Source organism: Vulpes lagopus, chromosome 2, assembly GCF_018345385.1.
Source record: "Vulpes lagopus strain Blue_001 chromosome 2, ASM1834538v1, whole genome shotgun sequence".
Classification (NCBI taxonomy): domain Eukaryota; kingdom Metazoa; phylum Chordata; class Mammalia; order Carnivora; family Canidae; genus Vulpes; species Vulpes lagopus.
In genome coordinates this window covers 40,556,590-40,579,319 of record NC_054825.1, presented here as the reverse complement: position 1 = coordinate 40,579,319, position 22,730 = coordinate 40,556,590, and the positions used below count along the sequence as shown (strand labels likewise).

The 22,730-nt window shown below is 42.7% G+C and overlaps 1 protein-coding gene across 3 annotated transcripts in view; it reads left to right on the top strand.

Annotated features, from left to right (window-relative positions):
- The window catches only part of WDFY4 (WDFY family member 4), a 288,429-nt gene that overhangs the window by 132,629 nt on the left and 133,070 nt on the right, over nt 1–22,730 (top strand). For all 3 annotated transcript variants that reach the window (XM_041743891.1, XM_041743892.1, XM_041743890.1), the window contains exons 35-39: nt 722–879; nt 4,180–4,418; nt 6,972–7,093; nt 8,400–8,585; nt 9,927–10,063. In XM_041743891.1, the coding sequence (XP_041599825.1) occupies nt 722–879; nt 4,180–4,418; nt 6,972–7,093; nt 8,400–8,585; nt 9,927–10,063 (842 nt within the window). The remainder of the gene's footprint in view (nt 1–721; nt 880–4,179; nt 4,419–6,971; nt 7,094–8,399; nt 8,586–9,926; nt 10,064–22,730) is intronic.

Below are 22,730 nucleotides of genomic sequence, written 5' to 3'. Positions count from 1 at the left end.
TGAGCCATAGAATCCTTAGTGATGTGGCTGGTTTTCCAGACTCTTCCTTGCCCCAGTGTGGCAATTCTGACTTTGCATCTTTCTTGGCGAATATCTGAAGGGCAGTAAGGAGAGTGGTAAAAAACATATGCTGGTAGTTCCAGTTCTGCCCTTGGCTCTGTCACTAGACAGCAGTGTGACTCAGGGCAGGTCCCTGAAGCTGTGGGTGATGATGGCAACTGTGGTTAAATCAGAGGGTTGTTGACAAGGATTAGCTGAGATCATCACATCTCCATCTGAGCACAGCGCCTGCTGTGGTGGTAAGCACAGACAGATGACATACAGCTTTATCCTCTGCCCCCCATGGCAAGAGGGCCTTGGGTCACTATGACAGCCTTCCCATTTGCCTTATGCCTTCAATTCTCCCCCACCCTTCTTCCAAATGCCTACCAGAATAAGTGCTATCCCTTGCTTGTCTTCTTCCCACTTGGTTTATGCCACTGACTAGATTGTTCAACACCAATTTAGTTTGAAAAAAAAAAAGTGTGTTCATTGGGCACCTACTGTGTATAAGACCCCATTTTCCAGCAACAGAGTATACAGAAGGTTACATTGGTTATACAGAGGTGTGTAAGATGTGGTTGGTTACCATAAGGGGCTTGGTGAATGTTGTGGAGAGAAGGCTGTTCAGACTCTGATGATTTCTCAGACCTTGTCTGTGTCCTCACTACCCCTACCCCAGACAGTAAAGAGCCTCAGCCAAATGCAGAAGCTGCTGCTGCTCCTTCACTCGCAAACATCTCTCACTTCACCCAGAAGCTGGTGGAGAAACTGTGCAGTGGGATGTTCTCAGCAGACCCCAGACACATTCTTCTCTTCGTCATAGACCACATCATGGTGGTAAGATCCTGGGCCGGCCACAGTGGGTGGGGGGATCTCCTGCTGACCCATCAAGTGTCTGTGTGACACCCTTTTGGCTTCTGTCTAATTGGATCTATTTCCAGGAAGGACCCAGAGTCCTGAGATTGATGGGAGGAAGGAGGAGGACCTTTTTGGTGCAGGTAGCACCTGGTGGATGTTGAATGCCCTACAGGGCTCTTTCCTCCAGCCACCTGAGATCCATCTCAGTGAGTGTGAGCTGCAGCCCCCTGTGTTGGCACTTGAGCTCTGTCCCCTCCTAGATGCTACAACCCCCACTTTGGGCTTTTATTGTGATTGTTGATTTAATCTTAGTTATTGTTATTTCTCATCAACAAATGGCCAAGAAGTTCCTTATCTCCAGAAGGCCTATTTCATTTCATTTTTACTATGTACCTTCATGGGTCATATGTGGGCCTTCCTGAAGTTGCCACAAGTATTTTTTTCCTAGCCTTATTTTTCCTGCATGTGCTCTCCTTCTCTCCCCACATCCATCTATATATAAACACCCACACATAGAAATGCAGTTATAGATACACTTTCAGATGTAAGTTAGTTGTGTATACATGTGCATACATTCTTTACTGTACATGTGTACACACACAGAGAATCACACAATCTCAAAATTCTAGAGTTGAACCCTTTACTTTGTCCTTACCTCCCATTCTGGAAACTTTTCCCGACAAGTGGCTATTCAGTCTTTCCTTGAACCCTTCTTGTCTGAGGAGTTCACGATGGCGTGAGGTGGTCCTAGCCAGTGGGGTGCCTGTGATTGCTGGAATGCTAAAATCTGTCTCCAGAAACTCTGCCAGTGGTTCTCAGCATGCCTTCTACGGCAGAACCCGGGGGAGCCACTCTCCTTTCTCTTCACACCTCGTAGAGAGGGTGACATCAGAGTTCCCAAGATACTTCTGTCTGTGGAGTCAGCCACAGACCCAAGGACTGGGCCTGGATATAGCCCCTAGCGTGATAGTTTGGTTGATACATAGTTCTGGGCAAGCCTGATAAGAATGTGTTCAGATGCTTCCTCAAGGATAACCCCAAGATGGGAGAAACATGCCTTGTTGGCTCTGAGGGGATTAAAATCAGAGTCTTGGGCAGTTGTGCTGAGAATTGAGAATAGCCACTGAGCTCCCATCTTAGTTCAGGCTGCAATGACAGCACTGTAGACTGGATGGCTAAGCAGCAGACATTCTTTCTCACAGTTCTAGAGGCTGGAAGGTCCAACCAAGGTCAAGGTGACCAAAGATCTGGTGTCTGGGGAGGGCTCTCTTCCTGTTTTGCAGATGGCCATCTTCTCATTGCATCCTCATGTAATGGAAAGAGAGTGGAAGCAAGCTCTTTCTCATCCCACCATGAGGGCTCCATGGTCATGACCTACTTACCTCCCAGAGACCCTGTCTCCAAATGTGATCACAGTGGGAAGCTAGGGTTTCAACACGTGTTTCAGAGGATGCAAACATTGAGTTTATAGCAGCTCCTTACTAGTCAAAGCAAATACTCAGAGCTAACATCAAAAAGTGGGTGCCCACTGGGGCTGATGTGCCTTCAGGGAGTGCCAGGCCAGACTCGACTCCACACATATCTGCCATTCTTCTTCCCTGCTTGTTGCCTGTGACTTTCACAAATCTTAACTTCAGGTTGGCAGATGGGACCCATCTGAGGAGCAGGACAGAATACTGATTTCCAGCAGATTTAAATAAAACTTAAATTTACGTGTAAATGCTTATATTACCTATTTTATTTATTTATTTATTTATTTATTTATTTATTTATTTATTTATTTATAGAGTTTATTTATTCATGAGAGACACACAGAGAGTGAGAGGCAGAGACATAGGCAGAGGGAGAAGCAGGCTCCATGTAGGGAGCCTGATATGGGACTTGATCCTGGGACCCTAGAATCACACCTTGAGCCGAAGGCAGATAGATGCTCAACCATTGAGCCACCCAGGCATCCCTACCTATGCAATTTTAAGAGAGCAATTTATAACTAACAAATGATCTTTCTAATAGACTGAAACATTTTGCACATAACTTTTAGCTATGGATTCTTTTGTTTTTAAAATTGTTAAATTTATTTTTATTGAGATATAATTGACATATAACACTGTATAAGTTTAAGGTATACCACATATTGACATGACACATTTATATATTGCAACATGATTGCCACCATAGTGTTAGTTAATACCTCTATCAAGTCATACAATTATCATTTCTTTTTTTGTGGTAGGAACAAGTAAGATCTAGTCTCTCAGCACCTTTAAAGTTTATAAGAGAGTATTATTGTCTATAATCACTATGCTGTGCATTTATCCAGGCATTCTTTTCATATATTAGTTACAATGAAGCGATGAAGCCAAATAGATGGATGGACCCATCAGTATTAAGTCTATGAATCAGGACTTCTGTTTTCCCCTTTAAGTTTCCCATGTACTAAAAATTACTGGACTCTTATCTCTTTTAGATGATATGGTGGTTAAAAGCACGACTCAAGTGTCTGGTGTGGATTTGGCCCTTGCTGATCACTTAACCTCTCTGACCCTCAACCTCCTTATCCCTAAATTGGGATAAGTTTAGTGCTTGCTTCATGATATTATAATGTTTAAATGAGGCAATACATGTAAATTGTTGCAAAAATACTTAGTATGGTAACTGGAATGTTGTAAATACTTTATGCATAACTACTCTTAATAGTACCTTCTTATACACTGAGTGTCAAACCATGTTACCAGCATTCCAGAAATTTCTGGTTCCCATTTATTTTTATAATATGATGGTGGTAAACTTTTAATTTGTTTTCCTTTTTCAACTTTTAATTTTAATTTTTATTTATTTTTACTATTTTTTTAAGATTTTATTTATTTATTCATGAGGGACATAGAGAGAGAGGCAGAGACACAGGCAGAGGGAGAAGCAGGCTCCATGCAGGGAGCCTGACGTGGAACTCGATCCCGGGGCTCCAGGATCATGCCCTGGGCCGAAGGTAGGCACTAAACTGCTGAGCCACCCAGGAATTCCCCTAATTTTATTTTTTAAAAATTTCTTTTCAACACAAATTTTTGAGAAGTTCAGATGTTTGAATTTACTTTAGAGATTGTTCACTTAGATAGAAGCTCAAAGATAGAGGAAGGTAGTCCTATTTGAATTTTAGATCACATCACTTTTTGAAATACAGAAGACACTCTACAATTGTATCATTTTCACAGGTAACTGGGTTAGTATCTAAAACTCACAAAGTGTTCACAAGCACCTGTGTGTGTTTATTTTATGATACAGGTCATTGAGAATGCCTCTTCTCAAAAGGATGCTGTCATCAGTGCTTTATACAGCAGTTTAAATAAAGTCATTCTTTACTGCCTGTCCAAGCCCCAGCAATCCCTCTCCGAGTGCCTTGGTCTTCTCAGCATCTTGGGCTTCCTGCAGGAACACTGGGACATTATCTTTGCCACCTATAACTCCAACGTCAGCTTCCTCCTGTGTCTCATGCATTGTTTTTTGCTGATCAGTGAGCGAAGGTAAGAGCTGCCTACTTGTTTCCTTGCTTGCTAGTGGTCCATACAGAAAAGCAAGCTTTAGAGGGACATTTGATTGGGATCAATATGAATGATATATGTATTTTTGTTTATCCGGTTGTCCAAATTATGTGCAGTGCTTGACAATATGGTAGACTGTCCTCAAATGTGTCCACGTAACTGAGCCCCTAGAATCATCATGAAATAGTAATTTACCCCATTTCTACAATGCTCAGGTTGTAAGATACCTTATTTTTTTAATAATAAATTTATTTTTTATTGGTGTTCAATTTGCCAAAATACAGAATAACACCCAGTGCTCATCCCGTCAAGTGCCCCCCTCAGTGCCCATCACCCATTCACCCCCACCCCCCGCCCTCCTCCCCTTCCACCACCCCTAGTTCATTTCCCAGAGTTAGGAGTCTTCCATGATCTGTCTCCCTTTCTGATATTTCCTACCCATTTCTTCTCCCTTCTCTTCTATTCCCTTTCACTATTATTTATATTCCCCAAATGAATGAGACCATATAATGTTTGTCCTTCTCCGATTCACTTATTTCACTCAGCATAATACCCTCTAGTTCAATCCACGTTGAAGCAAATGGTGGGTATTTGTCATTTCTAATGGCTGAGTAATATTCCATTGTATACATAGACCACATCTTCTTTATCCATTCATCTTTCGATGGACACCGAGGCTCCTTCCACAGTTTGGCTATTGTGGACATTGCTGCTAGAAACATCGGGGTGCAGGTGTCCCGGCATTTCATTGCATGTAAGATACCTTATTGATTTCATTTTTGGGACAGGAAACTCCAACACTGAATCTACACATTGATTTCATGATGCAGCCAGATTTCAAAAATATTAACATTTGATAAATGCAATCTTAGAATGGGAAAATATGTAATAAAGTGTATCATGCAAGCCAGGCATAGTTTTCTACACACACACAATTTAAATTATAAAATGACATCCATAAGCACACTTGTATAAGAAATACTAATAAAGAGAAATTGAATTAAGTGTATATTTTAAAAAGATTTTATTTGTTTGAGAGAGAGAGAGCTTGAGTGTGTGTGTGGGAGGGGGAAGGAGCAGAGGGAGAGGGACAAGCAGATTCCGTGCAAAGCATGGAGCCCAACGTGAGGCTTGATCCCATGACCCTGAGATCATGACCTGAGCCGAAGCCAAGAGTTGGATGCTTAACCAACTAAGCTACCCAGAGACCCCCTGACTTAAGTTTATTTAAATTCTTTTCTTGAAGCCCAAAGTTTGAAAATGTGTTAGATATCTCTGTGTATATGCACTTTCTTCTTTTTCTCTGGAAATATTCTGTATCACCAGTGCCTTGGCATCATACTGCTCACAAATGTTATCTCCTATTAATAAAGCCATGTAGAGCATAGAGGAAAAGAGGGCTATGTAATATTATACTTTTCTATCGTCATTTTGTTTTTACCATTTTACCTCAATACAAATTATGTTTTATTACTTGAAAAAAATTCCAAAAATGTCAAACTGACTACTGAATGTTACAAAACTCAACTTGGTTTTGTCTTAAAATTCTCTGGCAATCATTGGGAAACATTTCTGGCCCAGAGGAAGCACTTGCCATTTTATTTGTTTGAAGTAAAAGAATTAATTTTTGGTGGGTTAAATTGGGAGGTTCTTCTCTTTTGTCTGTATTTTAAGAATTAAGCCTATCCATTTGGAAGCATAGGTAAGAAGAAAGGAATGCCAACTTACGTGTATGCTTGGATTTCCATCTTCCTCAGATCCCTCTGTTTAGCTATATGGCCTCCAAATCCAAAAGGACTTTATTCTAGAAATTTCAAGAATGGGTATTCTCATACAATGCTATATTTTCATTTAATTTCATTTTTGGCTTAATCCACAAACATATCCTGTATGTCTGTTCTGCTTGGTTGACTTAAGGGGCCCAGAGAAGAAGGCACATAGACATTAACATGATTAGGAACCCCAGAGCACATAGTTCATGGGGAATCTAATGTGTAAATCACTATGCCTCCACTTAGAACCAACTACATGATGTGCAGGAAAAATGGAAATGTGAATCCTTTTTCAAAAACTACTAAGAATTTCAAGACAGTGACAGCAGAGCCCAAGCATGGGAACTTTCTGAGTGTGGACGCATTATGACTGCACAGGTCACGGGCCCATGAAGCTGCCCTGGTCCCTTCCAGGTGGGATGAGATCAGAGCCAAACAAAGGCAGAGTTCAATACTTTGGGAGTCTACAAAAATAAGTGACCAGTTCTGATGGTTGGGAAACCAAGAGAAGGTTCAGGGGCCTTCTGGGAGCATTGATTAGATTTAATAAGAGAATTTTTTAAAAAGGAGTTTTTCCTATTTTTCCTATTGCTATTGTATAATATCTGTCACAGAAGTTGTCATGAGGTGTTTGCTTTAACTTGAATTTATCTGTTTTTCCAATTGATAATGTACTGAATTTGGAGGATGATTATTTGTAATAAAGAATGATGGAATGATCCCAAAGAAACTGGAGTTTATAGTGAAAAATCTGGTCTCCTAGTTACCCAGAAGGATTTGGATTGGAACCCAAGCCTAGAATGACTCCTTACCATCAAGTCTTTCTTTCTTCAAATGAAGAAGTGAGAGAAAAAGGAGAGGAAGACTTCCCAAGTTTGAGTGATGGTATATTTTATTTGCTTATTTTTTGGGAGAGTAGGTGAGTGGTGGTAACTTCTGCGTTGCATTCCTCAGCTCTGTGGAACTTGGTCAGACTAAGAACTTGGCCAACTTACTATAACATTCCAGAGGATGTCACTGTAAGTTGATTTTACTTCTCAGGCAATCTCTTGAATTTTCCTTTGGATACTAGATATGGGAACTGGAATGTCGTCTCACCTTTTTCAAGCTTTCAACCTACCTCTTTCTCAACTTCCTTCTCTAGAAAATAGGACTAGAGTAAATAAATTCCTTATTTCTATGACATTTTTGGATTGATGGAGTTTATTTTTGAATTTGCTAATATCAAATCAAGTTAAAAGGACTGGCAATTTAAAAAAAAAAAAAAAGCAGATGGATCTTTGTGTTTGGAAATTGCTCTTTTTTGATCCAGGAAGCTTCAACAGACTTTCTTCCACCACTTTTGTCTGCTGACTGTGCTCCCTTACCTCATGATACCATATAGTAGGCACAAGGGCATGTTTTCTGGTCATGTAGGTGCCCAAAGCCACTGCTTAAAACTCTTGTGAGTTTGAAGTGTACTCTGACACAGTTAATTACAACATGAACATGCATATTTTGGGTTTGGCTAGTAGAGTAGACTGAACAACTTCCATACTTATAGGATGAGAAAAACAGACTTAGACGCTGGTGCCAGAGGAGTGACTCAGTGGTCCAAGATCCAAGGGGGTTTAGGCATTTAGGGTACTATAACTATGAGGCATAGCAGGTAGAACTGGCCTGATAGATTGGTCCATATCTGGACAAATCCAGGGCACTGAGATTGGTGGATAGTGGGAAGCAAGATTCAGTGGTAGGAAAGAGGATTGGCTTGGGGTCTGTGTCCCTAGGCATAGTTTTGGGTTTAATGTCCATTCCTTTGAGGGGCCAACAAAAAAGTAGGTTAGAAGGAGCTGTTGGAAGTGGTATTTGGTTACCTAGAGTGTACACAGGTATTTTTCTCTTTTGTATCTAATGGAATTGGGAGGTAGAAGAAAGAGATTCCCTGTGTCCATCAATCATATTTCCCAGCTCTGAACATATGAGGCAGACAGGATTTGGTTGTGGGCAGTTAGGGTGGGGGAGAATCCAGCTCACACAGATATTTGTAGCATTGTCTACATACTGTCTACTTTCTGGCCAGAGCTTGCAAAGCTTAAGTGATGTTCAAGAAGGATGCAATAAAAGCCACAATGATACACCATCTCCTGGCCTTTGCTGAGAGAGGCCCCAGGGACCCCTGACTGTGTGATGTGCTCTCTTTCTGTGTTAGTCCAGAACAACATCCAAAAGATGGTGCGGACCCTCTGGCAGCAGCTTGTGGCACAGAGGCGACAGGAGCTGGAGGACACCTTCAAGATTGATCTTTCTGTGAAACCTGGAGAGAGTGAAGTGAAGATTGAAGAGATTACCCCACTCTGGGAGGAGACGATGCTCAAGGCCTGGCAGCATTACTTAGGTCTCTGTCCACTTGGCTTCAGGGAACAGAACTGCTGGGTCTCACAGATGCAAAATTTTGCAAACTTCCTCTGGGACCAGAGCCTTTTCCAACCAGATCTTCTTTCTCATCCCTGTGGTGTATGGGATTCACATCACTGAAACTTCACGAATCTTTGCTCACAAAGAATAAATGCTGCTTTGTATCTTGGGTAAAAGGAAGGTCAGAGATGCTAGCAGATTCTAGTAATTTCTTAGAGAGAGTGGATACAATGTCAGAGCTCTAGCTCTAGCCTAGAGGTTAGGGTTCTAGGTCTTGCCCTGATATACATCTACCAGCTTTGAAACCTTGCACCAAGTCATGCAGTGACCTGGAGCTTCAGGTTCTTCATGTTCCAAGTGAAAAGTTTTCACCCCGACAATATTAATGACCCTTGAATTCTTTCAGTGCTCAACATTTTCCCCCTCATATTAGTTAATGCAGCCAATGTTGTTTCAATTTTTTTAAGATTTTATTTTTAGGCAATCTCTACCCTCAACATGGGCTCAAACTTACAACCCTGAGATAAAGAATTAATTGCACACTCCACTGACTGAGCCAACCAGCCCACCCACCCAGAATTTTGTTTTTAAAATGGTCATTGCTCTCACATTATGGCTCCTGTACTTGTTTTAAGTCTTCCAGCATCACAAAATTCACAGTGATTCAAAAGTTAGTTGTTTCCATGTGTACCATCCCACACTACCTGGTGATATAGAACTTTTATTTCATTGGCTTTCCAAATTAGCCCTGGAAAATATGTATGTATGTACAAGCCTATGTGCATGCATATGTAATTTGAAGTCAGAATTTTATATCCCATTTCAGGGAAAAGTTTAATAAAGTAAGACATCTATCCCCATACACATATAGTGAAAAAAAAATGGTGAGCTGGTCCTTAGTGCTTACAAATGGCTCTCTTCTTTGTCATCACTCATGTATTGAAAATTCTCTGTATTTGATGACCTGTGTTTTAAACACATTATTTTATTTACTCTTCATGACACCAGAATGAGGTTAGATGCTATCATCCCCAGTTTACAAGATTGAGGACACAGAAACTTAAACTGCTTGTCCAGCATCTCACTTTGAGTCAGTGGAGCTAGGGATCTAAGACAGGTCTGATGACACCAAAATCCACACTATATTTCTTAGTTAGAAAATAACAGTGTGAGCTTGTAGCCTGGGCTGTTTTCCTTATTGGAGGTGGCATACTGGGATTGTGCCCCTGGCTGGCCCTTTGAAAGCCAAGCTAGTTGTAGAAATAGTGTGTGGTCTTCCTCTCAACTTCACCTCTGACAGTTTTTGCTTCCCTGTTCCTAGCATCTGAGAAGAAGTCGCTGTCCAATCGCTCGAATGTGGGACACCACAGCAAAGTCTCTTCATGGAGTGGCAGCTTGTCTTCAGCTATGAGGCTGATGCCTGGGCGACAGGCCAAGGAGCCTGAGTGGAAGACAGAGGTGAGCTCAGACCCCTTTCCTTAAAGAAGCATCAGGCATTCGTTTCAAACCCCATGAGTCATGTCTTTCTCTCTCTGTTGTTTTTGGACATATTCTTCTGAGAATTTAAGGTTATGCATGTGACTTATCACTTGAGACTACATCTAGGAGAGCCAGGTCTTAGGCTAGCTTGAAGTGAGTATGGGCTCCTCTGGAACTCCAAAAGCAGGTATTCTTTATGGCATTAAAACCTAAACCAATCCTCGTTCCCACTCTCCTTTTGAGTCAGATATGCTCAGAGAGCACTAGCTTGCAGCTCAGTAAGAGCTGTATGTGTGGGCTTAGCAAAGTGGGACAGAACTATTGGCACCATTACCAGGAGATGTAGTAGTAGATCCTCTCGACTACTGAAGGGGCTGAGTTTTTGGCTTATTTTTTTTCCAAATTAATTTCTCTAAACTGCATAAGAAACCATTTTAAAATTCAGTGGTACCAACAACGAGTTTTTGTGATCATGGATGCTGTTATAAGGAATCTGGAGCATAACAGGAGCAGGAGGTGTCTCTATTCTCTGATGTCTGGGGCCTTGGCTGGGGTCATTGGAAGGCTCATTGACTAACACATATGCTTGTTCCTGCTGATTTTAGTCTGAGACCTTAGCTGAGACTGTTGGCTGGAGTACCTATACCTGGCTTCTCCATGTGTCCTGGGCTTTCTTACAATCTGGTGTCTGGGTTTCAAAGGAGGCTATTTTCCAAAGAAGGGGGAAGGAGAGAGAAAGAGTGAGAGAGAGAGAACAAGAGAGAGAGCAAGCTAGACAGACAAGGAGATACAGAAAGAGACAGAGTCAAGAGGAAGTCACATTGTCTTCCGTGACCTAGCTTCACCTCTGCTGCATTCTTTTGGTTGAGACAGGCACAGAGTTCTGCCTAGGTTCAAGGGGGAGGGAAATAGACTCAATCTTCTGGTGGGGAAGTGGCAAGGTTGTGCAAGAACATGTAGGACTAGAAATATTGCTGAGGCTCTTTTGGGAGAACACTGTCATATTCTAATGCTGGAGTCACTGACTTATTTTCAGAGGTAGCTTGTGGTCATTGAATAGACATGACCTTAGGGTCAGGAGACTTGGGTTATTTACTTAACTTCCCTGAATCTTCACCTCCTTATCTCTACAATGGAACAGATAACTGTGGGAGATTGTGGGAAGGGGCTCCCCAGGGAGGTGAAATAATTGGTTGATAGACACATGCCACAACAGGAGCTCTCAGCCCATGTAGCTTTGGAAAGTGAGATTGACTCTAAATCCCACCTGCTCAGAATATGGGCTCCGCTGTCCCCATGGCTCTGTTGTCCACTATGGCCACATGGGAGGGCACTGTGGTCAGATGCTGGGGAGAAGAGAGGAGCAAAGGCTGCCTGCAACTGCCTAGGCAGCCTGGGGAAGGAAGGAGACTTTCCTCTTTCCAAGTTACAGAAACAAGAGGATTTAGGACATCTGGGGAAAGAGCCCAACAAAGAAGGGAAGACAGAAAATGAACTTGACTGGGCTGTCTGGCCACCTGGTGTTCAGAACTGAGGGTAGGCTGTGTTCTCAGCCTGTTGCCTTGTGGAAAACACTGCTCAGTCAGCTTATTGATTGGCTGACCAAGTGTGCGAACAACTCACTTAGGTTCATAACAGCTGTGTCACAGCTATTATCAGCCCCCTTGTATAGTTGTGGAAACTGAATATTAAAAAAAAAAAAAAAGAAAAAGAAAACCCAAGGGCTTTTTAGCCAGGAAATGGCAGTGTGAAGAGAGGATCTCCTGTCTCTATACTGCCAAGCATGACCTTAGGCAACTATGTGACCTCTCACAGCCTCAATTCCTGATCTTACAACTGGGACTGTGCTTTGTTTGCACTAGAATCTGTGGAAGTGCTTGGAAACTGGAAACTGCAAGTGCTTTAGAAATGGAAGGCCATTTTCAAAATTCCATCTTCCCTTATCACTCTCTCTGCCAAAGGGAGGACCATCTCACAGGTGATAAAGCTGTGCTGAGTCCCAGAAGCTGGAGCATCCCCACCTGTGCCCAGGCACTTGCTCCTGACCAATGCCACTTGTGACAAGAGGGGGCCAGACATCTTCCTCTGGCTTTACCCTGCAACTTCTTGGTGAAGTCCCTTGACCAAGTCAGCTTTTTTTTTTTTCCCAGGAGATCAATTTAGTCAGGCTGTGGAGGCCAAGGAAGGGATGGCTGGGTTGCTAAGCATGGACATTTGTATAGGAACGTTTGTAGACTATTGATGTGCCTCTCACCACTCCCCCTCCCCTTCCTGGGTCATTGTCATTGGACTCAGTTGCCTCTGAGTCCTGGGAAGATTGGTTGAGAAATGAGTCATCTGAAAGAAGCTGAAATAGATTGCAATGTTTAAAGCCATGTAGGTCTGTAAATGGCTTGTAACAGTTTGCTCCAAGCTCACACTGAAAGATCTGGAGGCAAAAGTATTTTAAATTGGCTCTGTCTTTGGTGAAGGCAGGCTGCTGAAGATACTGTCTTCTGCAACAGTTGAGGTCTCCATTCATTTACTCATTCACTCAACAAATATTTAGTAAGTGCTTGCTTTGTACCCTACTGTAAGCACTGAGGTTACAGAAGAGAGAAAATCTGACATATTCTCTGCTTTCATGGAAACTGCATTTTAAGGGATGAAGATAAACAAAAAAAACAGATAGATCATTTGTAAATATGGATGGTGCAATTAGCAACGAGGAAAAATTGAGCAGGGTAAGTGTGAGAGGGTGGCTCTTTATTTTTTTATTTTTATTTTTTAAAAGATTTTGTTTATTTATTCATGAGAGAGAGAGAGAGAGAGAGAGAGAGACAGAGAGAGACAGAGAGACAGAGACACAGGCAGAGAGAGTCGCAGGCTCCATGCCAGGGGCCCGATGCGGGACCCGATCCCGGTACTCCAGGATCGCGCCCTGGGCCAAAGGCAGGCGCCAACCCCTGAGAGGGTGGCTGTTTAGATAAAGGTGTTAGAAGCCCTCTCTGGAAGGCAGGCATAGGAGCAGAGAAATAAGAAAGAGACTCTCTGGAAAAGCGGTGGTCAGGCAGAGACGACCATCAGACAAAAAGCTGAGACCGGCATATGCTGAGGTGTTCAAAGGCAGCAAAGACCAGTGTGGCTGGATTGAAGTGGACAGAGGGAAGCCCCTGGGGACATCAGGAAGAACTCACCATCAGGAAGAACTGTGCTTTTCCAGAGCAACTCATCAACAACAGGACTTTTGTCACTGTTACATTTCTGGGCACTTAGATGTAACCATGGCCCAGCTCTTGTAACTGCATGTACCTGGTGCCATAAATTTCTGCAAAACATATGCACATGAATACATGCATACATGCGCACACCCCTCTTCTTGTTTCTTTCTTCCTTTTGGAGCCACCATGATCTTCAAATAATTTATTCATCCTTTTTTTCAGTTTATATTAACTAGGAGACTTCTAAAAGACAAATTATTTTTGAAACAAAGTGGACTATGTTTTAATTTTAAAAATTAATGTCTGCTTTGGAGCATACTACACCAGTGACTTGGTCTGGGCTGGGTACAGTGCCTGGTACATAGGAGGCTCTTAAAGAATGTGTGTGGCACTGCTTGGAGTGATGGCATAAAATACTTTCCCTCTTTTTGCTAAGATGAAACTCAGCAGCCTTCAAATCCCACATCCATCACTCATCCTCACAAGATGCCTTTGTTGCTAACAGAAGGCACAACTTCTCAGGTACATATGTAGACTGTGATGTCATAGGAGAAGAGCATCAACTATTTGCCCTGGGGTCTGTTTAATTATTTTTAAAAATTAATTTTGATTATTACAGCTGATTACACCTCAGTGAGCAATGTAATTGATATTTTCTAATGTATCCCAAGGAACATTTTGTACAACATGCTTTTTGTTGTTGAAGGTTAAAGACTCCATTATTGGTTTTTGCCTAAATATGCCTACATCATTAGTCCCTCCAGTGAGAAGGTCGCCATCTGGAAAAAGCAGCATGGAGACATTATTCAGGCACAAGTGCATGAAATTGGTGTTTCTGCATCTTCTGTCTCTCTTCAGGAAAGAAGAGGCTTGTAATTAAAGGAGTTGGTTTTGGAGGAAACATTATTCATTTGGTGTTATTCCTTATCATGTCAGCAGCTGACAGCTCTGTAGCACTGATAAATTGTTCCTCAGAGTGAGACATATGATGCACCATTCCTAATTCCTCTCACCTATCTTTGTTTTCAGTAGAAAATGTCTTCCTCTTGGCAGGTGAGCTGAACTTTGAGGCAAGGCTGAAATGATGGGTGTTATTTCTTCCTTTTCTTCTCCTGACACCATCACAGTCCCCTCTGGGTTGGGACTATCGAGTCATGGCCTTTCCTGGGGTGAAAGAAGGCTGCAAAAAAAGAAAGAAAGAAAGAAAAAGAAAAGAAAGAAGAAGGCTGTAAGAGTCAGCCTGTCCCACAGGGGTTGGGACCTTGGGCCCCCTTGAAGCCACGAGAGGCCAACTCTGGTGTCCTGGAAGCTGTTTCATCATGTCCACCTTCAGCCTTGAGCAACCCAGAATATGTACCCCGGCCAGTCGCTCCTTCTCACAGCCCTATGTGCCACTTGCCAACTCAGTTTTAGACTTTCTTGTTGAAAAATAAGTTGAGAAAACACCAACAACTCATACTGGTTTCTTAGCTTTGACAGATACACCATGACAGTGTATGCTGATATTACAGAAAAGTAGGTGAGGGGTTGGCAGGAACCTCTGGACTATCTTTGTAACATTTCTGTAAATTTGGAATTATTCCAAAATACATAGTATGGAAGCTCCTTTTTTTTCTTTTTCTTTTTTGAAGAAAAAGCATTAGCAAACAGAAAATAGGCACATAGGACACAAGAGCGAGGGGCTGGTTGGCAAGGGGCCGTGAGGATGAGTGGAGGCAAGGCCTGTGAGCAGGGGGGATGGTCAAAGTCCCTTGTAGGCTGCAGGGAGGACACTATAGCTCACGCTAGTTATACACGAAGTGAGGATTAAAGTAGTGGGGGGGAGGTACATTTCTGTATGTGGGGGTAAGACTGGAGGTTAGAGACCCTGAGGGAGGGAGAGGTAAGGCTGGCGGTTGTGGCTTCATTTAGGTGGGAGATAACGGAGGCTGAAGAGACAGGGTTTGGAGCAGTGGAAATCAAAAAACACCCAAGAGAATTCTGTTTACCTAAGGCTGGGATGAACAAAAGAAGAGTGCTGCCATGGACAGGGCCCTGGCCTTTTACTTTAAAATTTTTTTTCATTTAAATTCAATTTGGTTACCATATAGTATATCATTAGTTTCAGCGGTAGAATTTAATGATTCATCAGTTGCATACAACACCCAGTGCTCATCATATCAAATGCCTCCTTAGTGCCCATCACCCAGTTACCCCATCCCCCAGCCAGCTCCCCTCTGGCAACCCTCAGTTTGTTTCTTAGAGTTAAAAGTCTCTTATTGTTTGCCTCCCTCTCTTTATAATCAGGCAGTAAGGAGAAAGGATGCTGCTGGAGTGTGGCAGGTGTGGGAGGTATGTGATTCGCATGGTTCTGTTGGATCTGCAGAGAATGGGGAAGAACAAGCCATAGGAAGGGAGTTGAAAGTTCGGGGCCACTTAGCCTGTAAAAGGGTGGGAGTGGAGCCTCTCTGCCTGACCTGTGCCTTGTTACAGCAAAGCGTGAGTTGGATTTTACCCCATTTTCCTCCTGGGATCAGCAGTACATGTGTGGACAGCTGTTTCATGAAGGGGCCAGGTGGATCCCACCTGCGGAGGAAGGTGCACACTCCTGCCTCCAAGCAAAGTTTAGGGGCTTATTAAGGAGTAAGACCCTCTGGAGCAGGGCCAGGCCCAGGGTCCATATGTTTCTATGGCCTTTGGAGATAGCTGAGCAAGCTTCCTGTTGCCATCTTCAAAGTTGAAATGGTTCAGGTAGGGAAGCCAGGGCTGTATGAGAATTAATAAAAGGGGTGAGAAAGCACCACAGCCAGAGGGTGATACACCTCAGTTGCTAAAGTATCAAAGACAAGCTCTTCACAGGAGTTCTAGGCCTGCCCTGACAAGGGCACAAAAGCACGACACATTTGCTCCAGCGTCTCTGGTCTCTAACAGCTTTCCTGTGGGTGAGCCCCCTGCCCACCAGGTACAGTAGGGCCTTCTCTAAGACCATCAGTGCCCATGAGTGGGAACCTTGATCTCAGAGACTGGACACTTGTGTAAGCAAGGTGGCTGCGGAGTCCAGAGGCTACCTCTCTGAATGTGTGCCCAGGACCCCCATCCCAGGCCCCTACACACAGTGGTCCTGCCCCTGGTGGAGGAAGAGAGGCTGGCTGAGGCCAGCAACTGGGTGACAGCTGTATGAACCACAGCCCTGGCTGGCGTCCATGGCAAGTGAAATGTCATTCTGACCTTCAACTCTGAGCATGGCACCCATTATCTCTTTTAAAAATCACTGTGGAAAATTTCAAACATATACAGCAGTAGAGAAAATAATAATAAGATGAATCCTCATGTGTTTATTCATTACTTCACATCCACAGTGTTCAACTCATGGCCAATCTTGTCTCATCTCTGTCACTACTCACTTTCCTCCTCTGCGCAGAATAATTTTGAAGCAACATCCCAGACATTATATCATCTCGTGCATAAGTGTTTCTGTATACTTATTTTTCTCTTTAAAGAAATCATGAAGCCCAAATAAAAATTGCAGAAAAGGAAACAAGTGTGCAGAATGGGAAGGCTTTAGCAGTCTCTGTGGGAGCAATTGAGCAGTTCCCGATGGAACTGGCATGTTCTTTCTGGCATGATTGTATTCCTCTTCTGCTGCTCTGTGATTTTGGTCTTGCTGAGGCTGGAAGTACAAGGAGCCTCAGAGAACTCCATGCCCCTGCTTCCAGAAGGAGGGTAGGGAGTGACGAAGACATAATGCTTTTGAGTTTGGTGCTTCAGCACTTCTGAGTTCAGGGAATAAATAGCACTTACCATAGAAGCCTCAGCAGTCACTCACCTGCCCCCACTCACTCCAGGGCCAAGAAGAGATTTTTGAAAATAGAAATGGGCTCTGACATGAAGGCAAGTAAGTGGTGGAGTAGTGGGTAACAGCCAAGGAAGTTACAATGCAACTGTGAAAACAGAACTCGGAGCTTCTAGAATCTCTCTACTGTAAGAGTTTAAGCAAAAAAAAAAAAAAAAAAAAAAATTGTAAGAGGCTGTAGGGAATTTTAAAAATCTGAAATTTAGAAGGTTGTCACTTGAATTGTTTCTACTTAAACTTGTTGTAAATTCACATGATGTTTGAGGACAAAAGAGAAAGGGGTTTCCCCGATGAATATGCCTTTAAGAGGATGTGTGGAAGCAGGTGGCCTAAACTGAGGCGGGGGGGGGGGGGGGGGGGGGGGGTACAGGGATTAAGACACATGAGGACTTCTAAAATTAGGTCAGAGGATGTAGAGAGGTGCAATCCTGATAGTGCCTTCTCACCGGCACAGCAGAAGGGCAGGCAGACAGCCTCTGTCAGCAAATCAAGAGAAGAGCTGGAGGGACAAAGCCACTGGAAATCATAGGAAAGGGAAGAGTGATCCAGAAAACCTGAAATTAGGCACTTGGTGAGAAATCACAGTGCTGTGTTGTTGGAAAACCCCATTGTGTTCAGTGGTGGGAAAAGTCTTGTGAACAAGTAATTAAATGGGACTATGTGTTAGAGGAATAAAACCATTCAGAAACAAATGAAAGTATGATTTAAAAAGAGACTTTGAGAAGTGTAAATCCCTCTATGGATGTGAGTATGATTATGGCATTCTGCTAAATGGAATCTCGGCTTTTTATAATTGCTGTGGGCAAGGCTGCCAGTGACTTACTCTCTCTTGATGCTTTTCCAGAGATAACTGACCCTAAAAATAGCGTCCCTCTTGCCAGCTTGGCCTGAGAGCCCTTCATGGTATGTCTGGACTACAAGTATTTCCAGAAAGGACTTCCATTATGCTTCATTGTGGAGGTATTAGGGAGCAAGAAAAAGAAAAATGATGAGGTCCACTATCTTTTTTCTTTTTCTTTTTTTAAAGATTTTATTTATTTATTCATGAGAGACACAGAGAGAGAGAGAGAGAAGCAGAGACATAGGCAGAGGGAGAAGCAGGTTCCCTGCAGGGAGACGGATGTGGGACTCAATCCCAGGACCCCGTGATCATGCCCTGAACCAAAGGCAGACACTCAACTGGAGCCACCCAGGCGTCCCACACTATCTTTTTTCTTAAACCATTGAAGTTTCCTTTTTCACTGCAGCTAACGTTATGTAGCATGAATCATGGCCCTGGTCTTGTAGGAAGTGGTGTTCCAACACCACAGTCACAATAGACCTTCCCACAGAAGCAAGGTATCCAGGTGATGGAGGTAGGGATACAGCATCGTAGGGTCATGGGAATGCAGCCAGGCTGGGCAATACCTGTGCACACGTGTGCATGTGTGCAAGTGTGTGTGCAAGCATGTGTGCCTGTGCATGAATTGTCCTTTAGGATTTTTTCAAGTGGTCTGGCAGCCAACCACGTGCTCTCTCTTGTTCCCACTATTCCCTTGACATACTTGCACATGTGTGCGCACACACATACACACACAGACCATTCTTCAAACAGTTGATGTTAGAACCCACTCATCACATTATCATTGAGAGGAAGCCAGGAAGGAGTTAGCTGGAACAAGGAACTCCGTACCAGAAGTGAACTGGATGATAGGTCCTGACAGCAGAGGATTCGAAAGAGTGGCAGCAGCACCCACACAGCATTATTATCCAGAACAAGGGGGAAGGACAATCACAGGCAGATGAGACAGTGGCTTTTCTTTTTCCATTTAAAGGGAATCTCAAATGTTACTAGTCTGTCAAAAGTCCTTGTTACAGGAGTTTGAAGAATAGAAGTAAATGAACAAAGCAAACACTGATACCTTTAATGATGTTTCTTTACCAAGTGCATCATTTGTGAGACATCCTTATCTTCATAATAGAAGGATAATTAACATCACTAATTATCTAATTAAGTTCATTAAGCATCCACCAACAGTGCACCATGAAGTTGACATTATGTTCTACAGTCAACAAATGCCTTTGATTTCTTAGGAAGTAATTAAAATGTAAATTAGTATGCAATTATATGCACAGGGGAAGTTTTGAATTACATATTCATTTCCAAACTGCTTAGAGCAACATAGTTTTTGTTTTTTTTTCTTCAATAAAAGCAGACACTTTGCTATTAGTGGTATATATTAAAGTTGCCATCCTGTTGTTCAGCGTTTGAATCATCGCCAGGTTGTAGTACTTGTATGATACAGAGTGTTTAGTTGATGTGTTTGCTACTGTGCTTTATGCTTTTGTTCTTAATTGATCATTTTATTTAATATGTTGGTTTGTTTGTGACTTCTGTGTTTAAAAATACCACAACTGATTTTTTTCCTTGAAAACTTTCTATAACTTAAATCTCTAGCTGATTTTGCCCTTTAAAGGTATTTTAGGTCAAATATTTTAATGTATTCTTTCCATCAGGTTAGGTTCAGGGAATGCAATCAGTGGCTTGCTGAGAGCAGGTCACACACATGCACCTCCATACATAGGAAATGAGGGTAGCCGCACGGATCAAACCTGTGACCCAGCCATACTTAGTTGCAAGTTCACATTTCTCTGCTTTTGAGGGCAGCCCCTTGGTTTCTGATGAAATAGTATAACTTAATTTATTATAATGGGATATAACTGTTGTGCTAAATACAGCAACCTAATCAGGTTAGGACACTTCCTGAAACATCAGAGTCTCCAGACATTTGCTAGAAAAGAGGGTCCCAAGACAGAAGCCACCATACCCAATTCTCCAAAATTCTCACTTTTTGAACAATCTCAAATGAATCCTGGAAAGCCCTCCCCCCCCCTTTTTTTAAAGGAATCACATTTTTTTTATTATTATTATTGGAGTTCAATTTGCCAACATATAGCATAACACCCAGTGCTCATCCCACCAAGTACCCATGTTTTATCAAAGCTCACAGTTTAGGCAGCCCAGGTGGCTCAGTGGTTTAGTGCCACCTTCAGCCCAGGTGGTGATTCTGAAGACCTGGGATTGAGTCCCACGTCTGGCTCCCTGCATGGAGCCTGCTTCTCCCTCTGCCTGTGTCTGTGCCTCTCTCTTGTGCTCTGTGTCTCTCATAAAATAAATAAATTTCTTTTTAAAAAAACTCACAGTTTATTGTCAGAGCTCAGTGGGTGGGATGTCCACCTTTACCATGTTGTATCATGAAGACACTGTTGAGTTGATGTCACCTGTTTAACGAGGAGGAAAAGTCTCTGCTGATGATATTGAACATCCCAATCACTTTTTGGATGATTTTTCCGGGGTCGGATTTAGGTGTTGCCAGATTCAGGCCCCTCAGTTTTGTGTGAATGGGATTTCAGGTAAATGCAGAGAGAATACAGTGGCATAAGAGAGACTGCCCCTTGTTCTTTTGAAAGGATCAACTTCAGGTTTTGGCCATGAATAGAGCCTGCTGAACCCACCAGCTGCTCATCAATGTTAGTGCAGACATCCCATAGTCCAAGCAGAGAGAGGCTGGTCTCCTGGGTCAGGTGGAGGACAGGTAGCATGGTACAAGTGCATTTGGTGGACATGAGGCTGGCTGAACTATGATAAGCAGTAGCTTCATGCCAGAGGAAACCCACACAGGGCCCTCCATAGAAATAGGCAGTTTTGGGGGGTGGGCCCTGACTTCTGTCCCAGTTCTGCCAGCAAGCTGTGAGCTGTAGTGTGGTCTGTGTCTTTGTTCTCATTTGTCATTCCAGAAGGGATTCCTTTTTTCCCATTCATGTAAAAGATAGTGGCTAGGCTAGGGGAGACCTTGGCTTGACCACGGGATCCCACTGCTAAAATCAGATGATGCTGACCTTCTTCAAATAGGCGGCAAGCACCCACCTCAGTGAACAGAATTTTCCCTGCCAGAATTTTCCTCTCAACTGTTTATTCCTAAAACTTATTTTAAAATGTGGTCTTCTCTAGCATGACTTCCTAATAATGCAAAGTTCACCCGACAATTGAATAATTAATACCAACAGTAACTCACTTCATCCCATGGCTGGCTTAGGGTCTAGCCTCCTGCTAATCACACATTTCCTCACCTGCACCCAGCACGAAGGGAAGACAGTGTCACCGTGCTGCACAAGTGCACCATTATACCAAAGGCTCTACCACCTGACAACGGCCTAAAGCCACCTCTGAGTGCTTTTCTGATCATTCAGCCTCACAAGAAATGGGCTAAAGTTGCTTTGATTTTGGCAGCCAGATGATAGCTTGAACCTTCTCTAAGAGAGCCGGCACTGAAGCTATGCAAGTTCCACAAATTGATGGAATATGCTCAACATCAGGTCCTGACCATTGCCCGTTAAAAAGTGCACTGAATCTAAATTATGCTTGAAAAGTCTTTAGGGACAAATGCTCCATTTCTTCTCCAGAGATGTCTATCCAAATAGCAACATCTAGTCTGAAAAAGTTAACTAGATCTTCTCACTTCCTTCTGTTAGTTATTTTCTGATTTTATTTCTTTCCCTACTGTAGTATTTTTATTACAAAATCAGGCTGTGTATGCCATTTGTGATGGGTGTCATGGAGGACTCTTTCAAAGTAACTCAAAGTCCAAGTCAGCAGTTCAATGCACGATATCTTAATGTACATAAATACTTCTTCCTGTGCAATTCAATATCACATGAATTTATTGAATAGACCTAGCATTCCTCACTAAAAATATAGAGAAGAATAACTCACAACCCCATATTTTAAGAATCCTTATGCTGTTTATTGATCTCCCTACTTAGATGGTATCTAAGAAGAATAATAGTAGATGAGCTTCTAAACAAAATATGTATAGGTCAAGATTTTGTAAATTGAAACAGATTTGAAATTAATTTAGGAACTAGGCATTTTAAAGGAATCCTGGGTTGAATCCTTTTGAAAACTGAATATAGTCCTTTGCTTTAAAGGTAACTTATACCCAGGAATCTATTTTGAGTTTCGGATTTTTGTATGTTAGATTTCCTAGCATGAGACATACCTGCATTACAAAAACTGATATGGTGTTTGGGGGAGGGTATTATAATCCTGAGAAATGCTTTCAATTTTGAAAAATTATGACCCAAGAATGGGGGAAGCACATTTTTGCTTACTTCTCTAAATTTGAGTTTTTAAAACATAAATATTATTCATCAAAACAAAAAAATGCTTTTGAGTTCACAAGACAGAGTATCCCAAACTATATAATGAGAAACCGGCAGATGGTCGTGGAGTGGAGGAGTGCAGGGCCCTCCCTAGGCGCTGCTGCCATTCACAACCCGCTAGGGCTTGTTCCCAGCTTGGCCGCCAGGCGCCTGCCACGTGAGTTACAGCCGCGTTCTCGCCCTGGGACCCATCTATTATGAGAAGCCATTTTGGTTAATTAAAAAAGTGTTTCAAAGTCTCAGAACAGGAAGCTCTGAAATCTTCTCTTTGCTATTGTCGATGGGGGTTGGTGTAAACTTGGCTCTGCGGCCTGACACAGGACGGAGAGTGGGGACAGCAGAAGGAAGCATGGCAGTCTGGGTTCTGGGGGCCTGGGAGAAAGGTTCAGAGGTCCTCAGGTGTTGGCTTGAT